The sequence below is a fragment of the Athene noctua genome, chromosome 8 (assembly GCF_965140245.1).
Source record: "Athene noctua chromosome 8, bAthNoc1.hap1.1, whole genome shotgun sequence".
Classification (NCBI taxonomy): Eukaryota; Metazoa; Chordata; class Aves; order Strigiformes; family Strigidae; genus Athene; species Athene noctua.
The window spans coordinates 29,261,793-29,276,704 of record NC_134044.1 but is presented as its reverse complement, the minus strand read 5'-3'; the positions used below and the strand labels follow the sequence as shown (position 1 = coordinate 29,276,704).

Sequence of the window (14,912 nt, the reverse complement as noted above, 5' to 3'; positions counted from 1 at the left end):
ACTAGGAGAAGTACCACAGTGATTTTATACTGAGACCTTGCTTTGTATGGGGTGTTAATAACCATGTTTAAATTTCTTTCTTCTCTTAAATTATATAGCTGATTTTACTTTTCTTACAATGGCAATTTTATTGTAAAGTTTTTCTTTCTTTTTTTGCTGTGTATGAAATCGAACACTGAGGTGGCTGTTCAGAAACCAAAATTATTCTTGTAATAGTTAATAAGTATGTGTAAGAATAATCTTGTAAAAGCTGATTACCTCAGTTATTAATAATTGGGATTTACGAGGTAAGTAATATGCTGCAACTATATCCAATTCCTTGGCAATTCCATGTGGTAAATTGAAAGATCATTTTAGAAATAATCCTGTATGTGAATTTTCTCGATAATTAACGCATAAGGCTGTGAAATCCTAAGTGACAACTGAGCTAACTTCTTAGGTTATGCCTGTGGCTTCTCCTTGTGTGCTTGGACTGTTTGAAGTTGGTGTGGCAATTAGAAGTGTTGTCTCATTTGTGAGACATGCAAATTTGACAATTTTAATTTCATTGTGCTTTGCTTAATTTTATTCTTAGTAAGATTTTTGTTTTCCCTGGATTATTCTGGCAGAACAATTAAGGCATCTGAAGTTCATATGCGTGTACACGTTTGGCCGTTCTTTATGTTTTCATCTATCTATTTTTCTGATTGTTTACTACCTACTAAACAGGCTTAGTGTATATAATATTTTTTGTTATCTTAAAAAAGATTAATAGAGCACTTTTATTCTATTTTTTTTCTGATTCAGCAATACATGAAGTCGTGCAAGTCTGAAGAGAACAACTACAAATCTAACAATTTTTTTTTCTGGCCCTTCTCCCTTCAGGTTTGGTCAGGAGCTTAAGCGGGTGCCCATCTTTAAATAAGCAAGTTATTTTGTTGAACTTGAGTTGGAAAATTTGCACTCTCGAAGTTAGGCTTGTGTCAGTGCATCAGGGTGAATTCTAGCCCGTGTGAGGCAGCCCCTGGCCCTTTCTCCTCTGTTTCTGTACTCACACATGTGTTTGGGGAGGACTGGGCTCCTCACAGGAGGAACTGCCTGTGCCCCAGATGCGGGACTGGCTCTCTCCTGAAACCCTGGTCGCCAGCCCTAGAGCCAGCCCTGCGGGCGGGTTGCTGCTGGGCACCGGGCTGCACCCTCTGCCATGGCCTACTGCTGGGCTGTGTTGCAGGCCCGGGCTCTACATCAGAGCGTTTTATGTCACTCTTCTCCAGTTAAAGTCTGTGGAGAACTCAAGTTTTCATCAAGGTATTGAAAGCAAAGTGCCCTCTCAGCCAGGTGTGAGGAAACACCTTCAGCCTGACAGAGCCTTCCCTGCTCCCAGCTGCTTAGCCATTTCCTGAAGGCCTCTTAGATGTAAATGACCCGAGCATTTTACCACTAATTTCTCAAAGAAAACTTTGAGAGTGAAGGTCAAGATTAGCAGGAAGAGGTATGTGCCGCATGTCCTTCAGTGCCTTATTGTCCCATCTCCAGACCTCTGGATTGCAGTGTCCCAGGCTGCCAGGGCAGGGCCTGGACTGGAGCATCTTCATGCGTTGGAGGGATTTCGATTCTGCCGACCCGAATCGGATGCATTACACAGGAACAGAAATCACACCTAGATTGTGATTCATGCATTTGAGGGAAGCCTGACAAATAATTCATTCATGATTCGATACTAGGAGAGCATTCTAAATTATATTTTATATTCATATGCAGTGTGAATTTTATATTCATATGCAGTGTGAATTCTAAATTATATTTTATATTCATGTGCAGTGTGACATTTAATAGTGGAGCTAAATAATTACTTATGCTTAAATGCTCCACACACTGTAACAAGATGGCTCTTAAAACATAGAGATTGTTACTTTTTTTCCAGAAGTAGACAAATTTTAACTGCAGAGAAGCAGATAGTGAAGTAAGGGCATGTTGTAATTATCACCGAATGCAATAGTTAGAACAGAGAAAGTGTCCATGTTACTTATTTCAGGGACCGTGCTGCTCCTCCGCGGGCAGCGGCGGCCAGGCCAGGGCAGAGCTTGCACCCGCCTGGGACGAAGGCTGGGCAGCGCCCTGCACAGGCACAGAAACGCAAAGTGTGCGTTTTGGTTTGCTTTTTACAACCTCCTCTGTTCTTCTTCTGTCCGTGTTTAAGTGATAGGATGTACCAAAGCCTCTTCAGTGTTCTTCCAGACGCAGGTTTTTCGGGGTGATGTGGTTTGTCAGAATTCCCTGCAGATTCACCGTTTGTGTCCTGTTTTCTTAGCAAAAAGCTGCTCTTCGCAGCACTTTAGCAGGGGGTGCGCCAGGCTCCGCTGCCCGAGCCCGGCGCTGGCTCCAGCCGTGGAGGGGCCGGTGCGAGCCCCTGCCCGGGCAGGCGGCACAGGGCCAGGGCACCACCGCACGCTGCTCCCGCCTCTTGGCTGCCCAGTGCGAAATCGAACCTCTGCCCCGCGTGGGGGTGCCTGTGCCCGCCTCCAGCGAGGGGCCGGCGTGCTCAGGAACGGCACAGGTGGGGAAGGGCCGGAAGCGGGCGGAGGCCGCTCTGCTTCGCCGTCCACAGAACTGGGCTGGGTGCCGGCGCCGCCCTCGCTAGCTCTGAGGTGAATTCCCCCGGTTACTCGCGCGGAGGCCCGGGGCTCCCTCCGCCAGGCCGCGGCCCGTTGCCGGCCTCCCGCCGCGGGACAGCCGGGCTCCGCGGCCGCTCGGTACCTGCTCGGCCCGGCGGGGCGGAGGGCAGGGCAGGGGCCGGCGGCGGGGCCGGGCCGTGGCGGGGCAGCACCGGGGCCGGCGGAAGGGCCGCGCGCCGCCCTCCCCTCAGCCGAGCCGCAGGTGGCGCGCGCCGGCGGCCGGGGCCCCCCTCCGCCCCGGGGAGCGCTGCCATGAGGTGAGGCCCTGGGCGCTGCGGGCGGGCGGGCCGGCGGCCGGGGACGGGCCCTCCCTCCCTCCTTCCCTCCTTCCCTCCTTCCCTCCTTCCCTCCTTCCCTCCTTCCCTTCCCCTCACCGCCGCCGGGCGGCCCTCGCAGGTGGGAGCAGCCCCCGCCGGCGGGAAGCGCGGGGTGGCGCCGGCCGGGGCGGGGGTGCTCCCGCCCTCCCGCTCTCCGCCCTGACGAGCGGTGCCGTTCGCCTCCCCCTTGCCGAGCTGCGGGGGGAGCGGCGCCGGGCGGGAGGTGCTGCCGCCGCCCCCCCTCTCCGCCCTGAGGCGGCGGCGGCGGCGGCCCCGAGCAGCGGGCGATGGATGGGGAGGGCCGGGCGGGTCTCCCCGGCGACGAGGCGGCGGCGGCGGCGCGGTGGAGGCGGAGATCGACCCCCCGGCCGCAGCCCCGCGCCGGGAGCAAGCCCCGGCCCCAGTCGTACCAGAGCCCCAACGGGGTGCTCGTCACGGACTTCCCCGTGGAGGACAGGTGCAGCTTCACCGTGACTCAGCCCGCCGGCACCGTCAGCACCTGCCCGGGCAGCCGAGCGCTCCGCAGGGGCCCCTCCTGCTTCAGCTCCGGCATGGGCTCGGTGGCCAACGGGACGGTGAGGCCTCCCGCCCGCAGAGCCGTCTCCCCTGAGCGGCCCTCCCGGGCGCTCGCTCTGGTGGCCAGCAGCCCCGTGGCTTGTACAGCCAACGGCACCCTCGCCTCCCCAGGAGGCCAGCTGGGTCATCCCCGGAGGATCGCCAGTCCCTCGGCGCTCGCCCCGCAGCAAGAACAGATTGTTTTCGCGGCCAGCCCTCAGCCCTCGCCGTCCTCCAGTAGCAGCAACGTGGCAGCGCTGCCCTCGCAAGGCAACCGGCTCTCCAAAACAGCAGCAGAAGTGCCACCGGCGTCCCCCGGGGTCGCGCGGGCGATGCCCCCGGAGCAAGATGTACCTCCCCAGAAGCCGGCGTCCCCCCAGGACCAGCCCGTGGTCCTCAGCACCAACAGCCCCGCCGCTCTCAAAGTGGGCACGCAGCAGATCATCCCCAAGAGCCTGGCGTCCGAAATAAAGGTGACGGGCAAAGCCAGCGCCCAGAGCGCGGAGACGAGCAAGAGGGTGCTGAAGGTCCGCAGCATGGTGGAGAGCCTCAGCGTGCCTCTGGTAGCCGATGCTGAGGAGGAGGCCGAGGGCGACCTGGACAGCCCGGGGACCCTGCGGCGCGGCCTGAGGTCGACGTCCTACCGCAGAGCCGTGGTGAGCGGCGTGGACTTCGACAGCTCTTCTAATTTTAAGAAGAAAAACAGAATGTCCCAGCCCGTACTTAAAGCAGTTGTTGAAGATAAAGAAAAATTTTCAAGCCTGGGGAGGATAAAGGTAAGTTGTGCTGCTCGGTGACACGCTGGTTTGAATGGCGTAGGCTACGCAGGAGCATGATTTGCAATCTCTGTGTTTTCTGTAAACGCTGCGTTTTTTCAGTTTGCCTTTTGGTGCCACAAAACTTTTCGTAGTTAGTGGTGAGCCTCACAGATTACTTCCAAGCAATGTTTTCAAAAGAGGCTTCAGGGACCCGATTCTGTTGAAATCTGGGCAGCTCAGAAATGTGTTGATGGCAGCCTTGTACTTGCATTTCCTGCTGGATTCCCCAGGCTTGCTTTCACAATAAAACTGACGTTTTAAAACCTGTTTCCTAGAAGGTAGTAAACAGGAAAAAAAGAGACTTTGACTTAATAAAGTCTGCCTGCTAGAGTAGACAGACTGACACAAAAATGAACTTCCCCCCTTAGTCCTCTATCCGAGACGTTACTTTTAAAGTATTTTTAAATATCGAAGTGTGATTTTTGAATTGTTAGAGACCACTTCAGGTATCTTTTTGTAGCTTAGTTTTAATGCCTGCAAGTAAAAGCAGAATGCTTGTTTTTAATTCTTGGTTGTAATCCCTTAGGAGTACTAGATCTATATTGAATGTTAATGTGTGAAAATTAAGTTATAAAGACTTACAGAAAACAATCTTCTATTTGAACATACCATATTGTAATCTTGTATTCCCTTCTTTTAAAATACAATTTGTTACTTTTTTAAAAATACATTAGGTATGGTTTCTGCGGAGTGTTTGAAACCGTGTAATAAAGTACTTCAGGCTCAGGGCTAATGCTGTAGCTATTAAAATAATTATCAGCTTTATGGCAATTCTTAGCCAAATTAAAAACTATGGTTATGGAAGCTTTTGTGAAAATGCTGCAAGTGGTGAAATAGTAATGGATCAAATTGTGAACTGCTGAGTAGGGAGGTGGCTTGTTTGCTTTTGGTAGTAGACTTTAACAGTAAGTTATGTTTAAAATAGGAGGACACGACATTGTCCTGTCTTTACACACAGAACTCTTTTTGCTAGTAGCATTTTTCTAAATAGACTGCTTAGACCCCGTGACCTGTTGCACCAAAACAGCTGTTTTATTTCAAAGGTTTGTTTTGGTCTCAAAACATTAGTTTACAGAATACTTACTGTGGTGGTTCTTTGCAGAGTGTGTGGGAAGAGACCAGCCGCTCAGTCCTGTGCCTTAGGTCCTCCCAGGAAAGCCCAGTGACAGCACACGAGTTACAAGTTCACTGAACTCTTGTAAAGCTCCTGTACTGTGCTTTTGAAATGTAGGAAGAAATGAAGCATTTGGGACAAATACATATAAACAGTGCACGAGAGAAGGAAAACTAGAGTAGCTTTTCACTTTCTGTGTTGAAACAATTGTTTTCATGAATACTTGTCCAACATCAGAAGTTTATAGATTAAGGCCTGTTAATTTGGTGCCTAAGTATCAAATAAAACAGAAGTTCTTGTTACTGTTGGTTATTTCTCATTCTCCTTTTAATGTCTATATATCTCTTTCCTGTTGAAATTATCAGAAGAAAATGCTGAAAGGACAAGGGACGTTTGATGGGGAAGGTAAGCCCTTTTCTGCATAGACTTGATAATATGCTCAGTCACAAGAGAAGTGAACTTCAGGATCACTTTGCACACTTTTGTACGCAGTCTAAGTACCTTGTGTTTCAGTAAACGGACTAAAATATGGAACCATAATTTTGGCACTAGACATACTTGAGGAAATATTTTAAAGAATATAGAATGGCAGACTAAAAATTATGGTGTTTGTTTTGTTGTTGTTGGTTGTTTTTTTTTTTTTTTTGGAAAGGCTTGTTTTCAGCTTGAACTCCTGTCCTTCCTGAAAGCTGAACTGACCCCCATGTCTTTCTCAGCCCTAGCAGTTATGCAGAATTACGTAGAGGAGGCTCGTTCCTCCAGCTGGGGCTGCCTTCCTGCCCACTCCCCGTCACTCTCCCCAGGTGCAGGACATAACTTTTGAGTATCACTTTAGGGCTTTGGGTCATCACGTGCAGCAGACACCTGAATTGTTATTCTCTGAGTTCATGGTTTGCACAGCTGTTTCTCTTTTCCTCATAAGGCAAGGGTGCTGGGGTGAATCTTTTTACTTTAATCCTTCTCTTGCTATCTAGGCCTCAAGTTTAAGTGTCAGAAAAACAGTCTGTGTATCTGCTTTTTTATGTTACTGATTAATTATGGGCTTTGCCAGGTTTGCTGCTTTTCCCAATGTTTCAACAACAATAAAAAAATCATTCTGGCTGTAAGTCCATGGAAGCTTCGTTATAGTAACTGCTACTCTCTTGGCTTTTCTCTGCTTAATGCCTCCTGAAGGTCATCTCGGCTGCTGTGTTACCTTCCTCTCCCCCTTATTTCTCTTTTCCAAACTTCCCACTTTGTTCTGTTTGCATCACCCCTATTTTACTTTTATTTTCATCTTTTCTAACACGATCTCCTGATGATGTTTTCCAGATTATTTTGCAGTGGCTCCCTTGTATCTTGGATTGATCCCAGTTAATAACTTTCTCTGTAATGCCTCTCAGAATTCAGTTGCTGGACACAATTTCCTGTCTTAAAAGTGTATAAACTATATAGACACATTCCAGAGAGCAAATAGAGGCCAGACCGTGTGTAATGCTCAGCCAGGGCTGTATGGTCCCAGCAGGTGGAACAGATCCACCCAGCCCCGTGAGGGACCTCAGCAGTTGCAGCTGTGTGTGGGGCAGCCAGACCTTTCACTTCTTTCCCCTTTCTCTTGTAGGGGAAGATTGGATCTTGTCCAAAGCCTGGCCCATCTCTAAAGTACCGTTTAGAACTTGCTTTCTTGACAGCTTAATCCGTCTGTAGGTTATTCTGGTCTTGAATTTCTCTGTCCTTTTCTGTTGGCTTTTGAAAAGGGTGTGTGGTCGAGGAGGTTGGGAGGTGGAAATGCTACGCTCCACACCTGTGTTTCTTTGCTGTTGGTATTGCCGAATGAATACTGGCAGCACTGAAATACAGAACGAGGGTATTTTGTCTTAAGGTTCATGGGCCTCACACTTACTCAATCAAGCTTTGAAGATTCTATTTGGAATGGTTCTGACGTCAAATTTCTGAAATTTGGATTATTTCCTTCTCTTAGTGCAGTGCAAAGACAGTATTTAAAGCTGACAGAATAAAAGTTGGCATGGGTAGTGGATTTGCAGTGGTCTTGCAGATTAAAGTAGCTAGACCTCCAGATTAGGGGCACTGCTCTACCGACACGCTTGTTCCGTTCTTAAATTGCTGGCTAAATATGAAACATTGTACAGCAAACCAAGGAAGAAAAAATTGTTTTCTGGTTTTTTTTTTCTGTTGACAAAGGACACATCTGTTCTTTAATTCAGTCAGCATGGATCTTTTTTGGTAGTGGTACAGTGATCCATTGTTACTGTACTGCACCATTGTCCATCCTAAATAAGATACGATCTTTGTCTCGGAGTTTGCGAACGGCACATTGGCATTTCGGTTTCTTTCATTGTTTAAATGTTACTTACAATTGTTAAGAAAGCAACTAAGCTAACTTTCTAGCAATTAATGACATCCTGTTGTTGTTTTATAGAAAACGCTGTATTATATCAGAACTATAAAGAAAAAGCTCTGGACATAGATTCTGATGAAGAGTCTGAGCCCCGAGAGCAGAAATTGGATGAAAAGGTTGTTTTTCACTATAAGCCCCTGAGATCAACATGGAGTCAGCTGTCCATTGTGAGTATTTGATCATTGTAGAGCCAGACAGAGTATCTAAGCATGTATTGAAAGAAATCTTTTTACTTGCCACTGGAGTTTTTGGCTGAGGTTTTTCTCTTTTCCCTTCCAAAATAGAAGGTGTCTCCAAATATTTTTTTAATCAACAAGTTTGCAATTATTCAGCTCTTGCTAATCCAAGTTTGGAGCTCTCAGTTTAGCTTTTGTTTAGTCTTCATGTAGGGTAACTCCAACAGCTTAAAGCATAAATCGTGTTTTCTCAGTCAGTTTTAGTAGGTATGGGCTGATGCTCTTGCTGGAATCTGTTTCCCTGGTTACCTGACACCTCCCTTTTTCTAGTGCCAGTGTTTGTAGGCTCGTGTGGCTGCACAGCAGGCTGCTGGTTGGAGTATGTGCTTTGGAGTTACCGAGGAAGTCAGTGTAGATTTAAGATGAAATTAAATACAACTTTGATATGCAAAAGAATTAATATTTCATAATTCTGCACTTTAAGATATATTTCTGTTATTTTTTTTTTCTTTTTAAACTCTGCTGAATAACAACCAAAAAAATCAAACATGCCTGGTTTTGCATATGGAATTTCAGACCCTGAGTTTGTACCTCTCATGGTCACTAGAGCGGGCTGCTTCAGCCTTGCCAGCGCGAGGAGTCACGGTTTACACCAGTGTGGTACTGTAGCTGGCTCTTCTGGACGGGGCACTGTCAGAAAGCCTGAAAAGACAGTTCAAATCCCAACAGCATGTAAATTCAGAGTCAAATCTGTGCTTTGTAGTTCCTTCCAGTAAATTGGAGTGGTGTGGACCAAACCTTAAATAGAATTTAGTCCTGTTCTTTTTTTTCTAAACTTTGTTTTTCATTTCATAATAACAACATTGAAGTGCTGACCAATTACTGGTCTTTGTTTTACATAAAAAGCAATATAATTGAGAAGGTTCTTTTTAGGGTCCTGTGTTTGGCAAACAGACAACTTTACTGATTTGTTTAAAAAAAAAAAAAAAAAAAAAGCGTTTGTGTGAATTCACCAAAAAGGGTGAATTATACTGAAGAAAAGCTTCAGTTACAAACATATTTCAGCTGAATTGTTCTAAATTGCTGCAAGCCAACTCCAAGTTGATTTGATTGCATATATTTAATGTAAACCATTTTTAAAAAGCTGAGTGTTCAGATGGTGGTAATCTGCTATCCTTAGCACAGTCTGTGAAGCATCTGCACTGGCTTTTTCTTAGTAACATCGTTAAACAAAGTAGAATTCAGCTGTTTTAATCAGTACTGTAATCTTGCTAGCTTCCCTGCTAATAAACTGGCAAATTAATGATACTAATTGATATTTCTTGATATAATTGATCTCTTGATATAATTCATATAATGATAGCTACAGGCTCTCATTGAGAAAGACTTTGAGACTACAGAAACTCTAAAAATTCTGTCTTTCTGTGGTTAATTTTATTCTTTGATAATTTCTGTAGCTTCTGGAAGGTTTGGGGGATTTTTGGTTTTTGTTTATGTAATTTGTAAAACGTTGTAGAACCTCATCTCTGTGTGTGGCATAAAAGAGCATTACATGATGTGATTGCCTGGAATATTTGACAGTTGGGCCACTGGCTGTGTATATCCTATGGAAATTAGTTATTAAGCCTCAGGAAGATCTTCTAAGGCTGTTCAGATTGTCTTTTTAGAAGAGCTGTCTTACAGATGTTGATGACCTTTTGCAGTTTAACGTATTGAAACATGAATCCCTCTTTGATTCAGTAATTATAAAGAAAGCAAGACAATGTGGTTTTGAAAAGATTTGCTTTAAATCTTCTTTTCAACAAGTGCTTTAAATGTACTTAATTTGCTTAATGTTACAAAAAAATTTGTTTACAATGAAGTCAAATCAGGGTTTTTTCTGCCTTCTAGGCAAACTAGCAGTTAAATGCTCAACAGCTGAGGTATTTTGGAAGGAATGCTATTCAGTAATAATAATAATAATAATTTCAAAAATACTGATTTATTGTAAGGCCAAAATAGTATGAAGATCATCTCAGTCAGAGAACCATTCCTGTGCTGTGCTACAGTGACATAAACCAACTTGTTCTTTACGATTCTAACATGGCAAACTTGTTCAGTGTCTTTACTTGATTTACGAGTTTGGAAGTGAGTGTGTGAGAAAAGGTAGAGCACTGTGAAAACAAAATACGGGACTCAGTCTCATAGTGTCTGTGTTTATAACTCTCTGGAAAAATTACACGCTGTCAGCGTGTATTAAAAAGTGAATGTGGAATTGTAACAGGAAGTCTGGAAAATGTCAAAGCGTTGGGTTTCAGCATACATACGGGAAGAAGGAGACTAATATGTTTATGGTATTTGTTAGCAACGACTGTGCGAGGAAATCGCGGGGAAGGCGGCAGAACGGTCCCCTCTCTCTGCAGGGTGTTCCTTTGGCCGTTCGGGCTTGACCGCTGATGTGGTTCGGACCAGACCTCCGGTTTGGGGAGGGCAGCGCAACCTTCGTGTGTGGAGTTGTCAAGTCCTTTATGATAATAGTAAAAAAAAAAAAGAGCATTTCTGTCTTTCTGCAGTGTACACACACATGTGAAACTAAGATGGAGCTTTTCAGAGAACATTTAAAGCCTCTGAAATAGGGTCCTGTTTAAATGCAGTTCCTTTCAAATTCCTCTCAGGTTCCTGCTAGAGATTAGACAGCCAGCAGTAGCTAAGCAGGTGACTAGGTAAAGAGCTCCCTTATCTACTATCTCTGTTCCTTCCAACTTTCATCAGTTAATTTAAAAGTTCTAATTTAAGGAGAAAACCCAATATTTCCATAATGTATTCCAAAAGTATCTTTTGATATTTTTGAAGGATTTCCAGGAGATCATAGGCAGTGTTACTTACGATCTTGTGTGCTCTATTAAATGTATTTACTTCCCAACAAATGCAGCATTCAGTTGGTGTGGATAATGGTAATGTGTGTTATTCTGCATGTAAAGAATTGCAGCTTCGGTTGGGTTGGAAGGGACCTCTTAAAATCATCTTGTCCAACCTCTGCTGCGCCAGGAGGGTCAGTTAGAGTTGTGCAGGACTGTGTCCAGTCACGCTTTTAACATCTCCACGGGTGGAGACCTCACCCCTCCCTGGGCAACCTGTTGCAGAGTTTGACCACTGCATCTGACTGGTGGAATTTGAACTTAAGGCCAGGTTGGACGGGGCTTTGGGCAACCTGGGCTAGTGGAAGGTGTCCCAGCTCGTGGCAGGGGGTGGCACTGGATGAGCTTTAAGGTCCCTTCGAACCCACCCCAGTCTGTGATTCTGCTGAATGTCTGTTTTTCCTTGCTGTCCAGGCTGGACAATATGGTGCATGTTCACTTTTCATTACTACTGTCAGTGCTGCTGTGGTTCTTATAAATATTCTTGAGATGTAGTGCTGGAAACAGATGTCCTGTAGCACGAGTAATGCTCAGAATTATTGAAGTATTTAACATCAAATGGGTGTTCTAGCATCCAGTCCTCCATTTCATGCCCAGTAGGTTCAGTGTATTTACATAGTTCTGCCTCAGGATTTTGGGTGTTCTCTCAACTGTTGTCTCTAACCCAAAAGTCTTCTCAAGCTTTGGTCATCTTGTGTTTCATTTTTCTGATCATCTTGGGATAAATGTGGTTGTGATTTTTTCTCATTCATTTAAAATGTTGCTCATAAGTTACTTTCCCAAGCCACTTACGCTGTTGCCTTCCCATGGCTGCCTCTTCTCTGAGGTATTAAACAAAACTTACCAGGTTTTACTGTCGAAGATCTTCAGGGCTCTGCATTATGTTCAATTTGGTTTGTGGTGCAGAGACTTACTATATTAAATATTTCTGGTGAGTTTCCCTGTTGTAGCACCTCCGGATTTTGGAGGAAATTCTTGTACATAACCACAGAGTTAACCTGTTGTTCTTTCATCCTTCTCTCCACATCTCCGTGGTTGAACCAGTCATAACTGAGCAGTCCAGTGGGACAATAAGATGTTAGCTGTAGTGTTGGGCCTTTTCCAGTCTTTCTGTCTATGTTCTTAGCTTACGCTAAGTGTTTGTTTGCATAGTATCACAAATATGATTTTCAGGCTGTTTCAGCTGAAACATTTCGGACACCTCAGAAATAGGAATTGAATTTTCTTTCACAGAGTATAACAAAAATAGTGTCCATATTTGGACCTCTTACTCTTGGAATTGTTGCCATTAATTAAGCAGGTTGAGCCATTTGCTTATGTGATGAATTTATATATCTACTTTGTATGTACACACCCGTCTGACAAAACAAAGGTCACGGAACACAGCTACAGTTTTCTGAATGTGAATAGAGCAGTTGCCGCATTGACCTCACTGGAAATCTGCAGTTGCTGTATTAACAGGAAGCATTGAAATCTCTTGGATATGTTCATAGGTATTTCCTGTGTCGGCATATTTTTAGAAAAGTCTTCACTGGACCTAGCAAAAAGTGCCATTGTACCTTCCTAGTGCAAGCTTTAAAGCTTTCAGGTTGTTGATGGAAAGGTACCGTAACAGAAAGGTGTCTAATTAGCTCTCGCTCAGTGTGCAGAAGTGTATGCTTGTGGGACCCAGGAATCTGCAGCTTGTGTTCAAAAGAGAACAATTGCTCAAACACTCGAATATTTGTTATTTTTATAATTACCTACATGGGTGTATATACTTCAACATGCACGCAAAACAAAGTGCGGCACTTCTTAATGTTGTGTCATCTTTACTCTTGAACCTGCTGCCCAGGTTTGTGGTGCCTGGTGTGTAGGAATAAAATGAGGAATCATATATCCTTGAAAATTCCAGGCAACAAGGGGAGTAGACAAGAAAGCTGTTGATGATAGTACATTAGGAGCTTTTGGAGAAGACTGAAAGGGAGAATGGAGGTGCATCTGTTATGCCTCATGTCCTGTGACGTTTACTGCTGCACGAAGAGAGCAGCATCTTTCACATGTGTAGTGCTGTACACAGGCACCCTCCTCATCTAAGGTCCCGTGCGTAACACTCTCTAGGAAATGCATAATGTCAGCCCCTCCTTGGTGCTTTACTTTTTGATTCTGGGTTTTTTTATGTTCTCTTGCACATGTCATAATGGTGTGGTTTGCACCAGGAAAGAATAAACCTCAGGGGGCTCTGGTGTGGAGTTGGTGGCTGAGCATGTGGCTTGAGGCTGTGGAAGATGTGGCTGTGGCTGGAGTTTGTGGTGGTTGTGTGTGGAGAGCTGGGGCAAACTTCTCCTGGCAGATTGGGCTGTAGGGCGCAGTGGGGAGACACGTCATCGTAGGGTTGAGGGTAGAAATACTGGGCTGTTTACTCAGGGCTTTGCTGTGTCTGGTTAGGATACAGCTGGGGCTCCTCCTGAACGGTTTTTAGACCAACAAACTACCTGTCTAGTAGTTTGTCTATGACTTTAGGTGGGCTTAAGAAATGAAAGCACTAAGAGTTTTTCAGGCCTACTCAGAAAACAAACCTCATGATGTACATGTGTCAGCCAAGAAATGTAACTTAAAAGGAGAAAGCAGTTTCCTGGCTTCTGTGTGTGTAAAATCTGGAGAGGTTGTGCAGGGTGACCGTGATTCAGCTGTGCATGCCTTTGCAGCAGCAGTTCTGTGTTTGTGTCTTGGGATAGTTTTTAATGAAATTGTTCTTTTGATAAGTCAAATGACAGATGTTACTGACCTAACTGTGTTTTTTATTTCTGCTGGTTCATTGTTGTCTTTGTAAGTGAACAGATGCTTTAGCTGAATTCTTAGTGCAATGTTTTGGTAGTCCAGTATTTTAAAAAAAAATCACAACTTTCAACAAAAGATGTTAAAAAATTCAATTTATTTTTTTAGGTAAAGAAGAATGGATTATCAGAAGCAATCAGCCAGGAAGAAAGAAAAAGGCAGGAGGTACTCTTGAAAGTAACACATTCTTTCTCGTTGCCTGTTCAGGGATGCGCTGTGTGCCTGACCTAATACTCTCTCTTTGTTGATAAGGGGACAAGTTCATCACACTCTTTCCTGTCCTAGTGAAGTGTCGTCTCTTCCCAGGGAGACTAAATAAACAAAACCTGGCTATGGCTGGCGTGTGTATGTCCCTGCCCCGGGTGCCCTGCCCGTGTCCCGTGGGCCGTGCCGGAGCAGTGGTCCCTGGCTACGCTCGCTCCAGCAGCTGCAGCCTGGCCGATGCGCTGCTGCCGGCTGTCCCGGGAAGGGTGTGAAGTTAACCTTGTGTTCACAGAGGGAAGGAGGTGGCATAGACGTTTTTAAAGGTAGTGAGGCACAAACCCCAGCTTTTTACAATGCCCCTTAGTTGTAACTAATCCTGTGAGCAACTGTGAACTATTGTGAACGTGTGAGCACTGTGTAACCTTTCTCCCTTCATGCAGTGGAGTAGGTGCATCCATGCTGTCAGCAGTACAGACAGCACCAGCAATTACTGATACAGTTCTTTCTCTCTCTGGCTTTTTCCCCTTTGCTCCTTCTGTCCTCTTTATCTCCTTTGCTCTTGCTCTTTGCTCCTCTTGTCCGTTTTATCTGCTTTACCCTCATTCCTTACTTACAGGGGCTATACCAAAATGAATGAGAGGTGTTGAAAGGAATAGCCTGACCTAGCCAACTGTATACCTGCAGTTCTTGAGGTATGTCCTTCAGTAGGAAAAAACCCCAAGTTTTTAAATAGAAATACTATAGCATTACCTGCCATGGTAACTTGTTCAGTACCTTCATTTCACTTCAGGACATACCTCGGTGACTGGAGCTGAGTGAGACCCAGCTGGGGTTTTCTGTGAAGTTCACAGATGCATGCAGCAAGCCTCAAATGCTAATTTAGCTGCATGAACTACAGCTGGTCTGTTCATACAGGCAATACAGAAACATCTTCTCTTGCATACATGAGATTTAGACAATAG

At 45.2% G+C, this 14,912-nt stretch overlaps 1 protein-coding gene across 1 annotated transcript in view; it reads left to right on the top strand.

Annotated features, from left to right (window-relative positions):
* The first annotated feature begins 3,017 nt into the window (after window positions 1–3,017).
* The window catches only part of ARHGEF26 (Rho guanine nucleotide exchange factor 26), a 49,208-nt gene continuing 37,313 nt past the window's right edge, over window positions 3,018–14,912 (top strand). Inside the window, exons 1-4 of the mRNA XM_074911739.1 lie at window positions 3,018–4,302; window positions 5,824–5,863; window positions 7,878–8,023; window positions 13,855–13,911. Coding sequence (XP_074767840.1) covers window positions 3,259–4,302; window positions 5,824–5,863; window positions 7,878–8,023; window positions 13,855–13,911 — 1,287 coding nt within the window. The 5' untranslated portion in view covers window positions 3,018–3,258. The remainder of the gene's footprint in view (window positions 4,303–5,823; window positions 5,864–7,877; window positions 8,024–13,854; window positions 13,912–14,912) is intronic.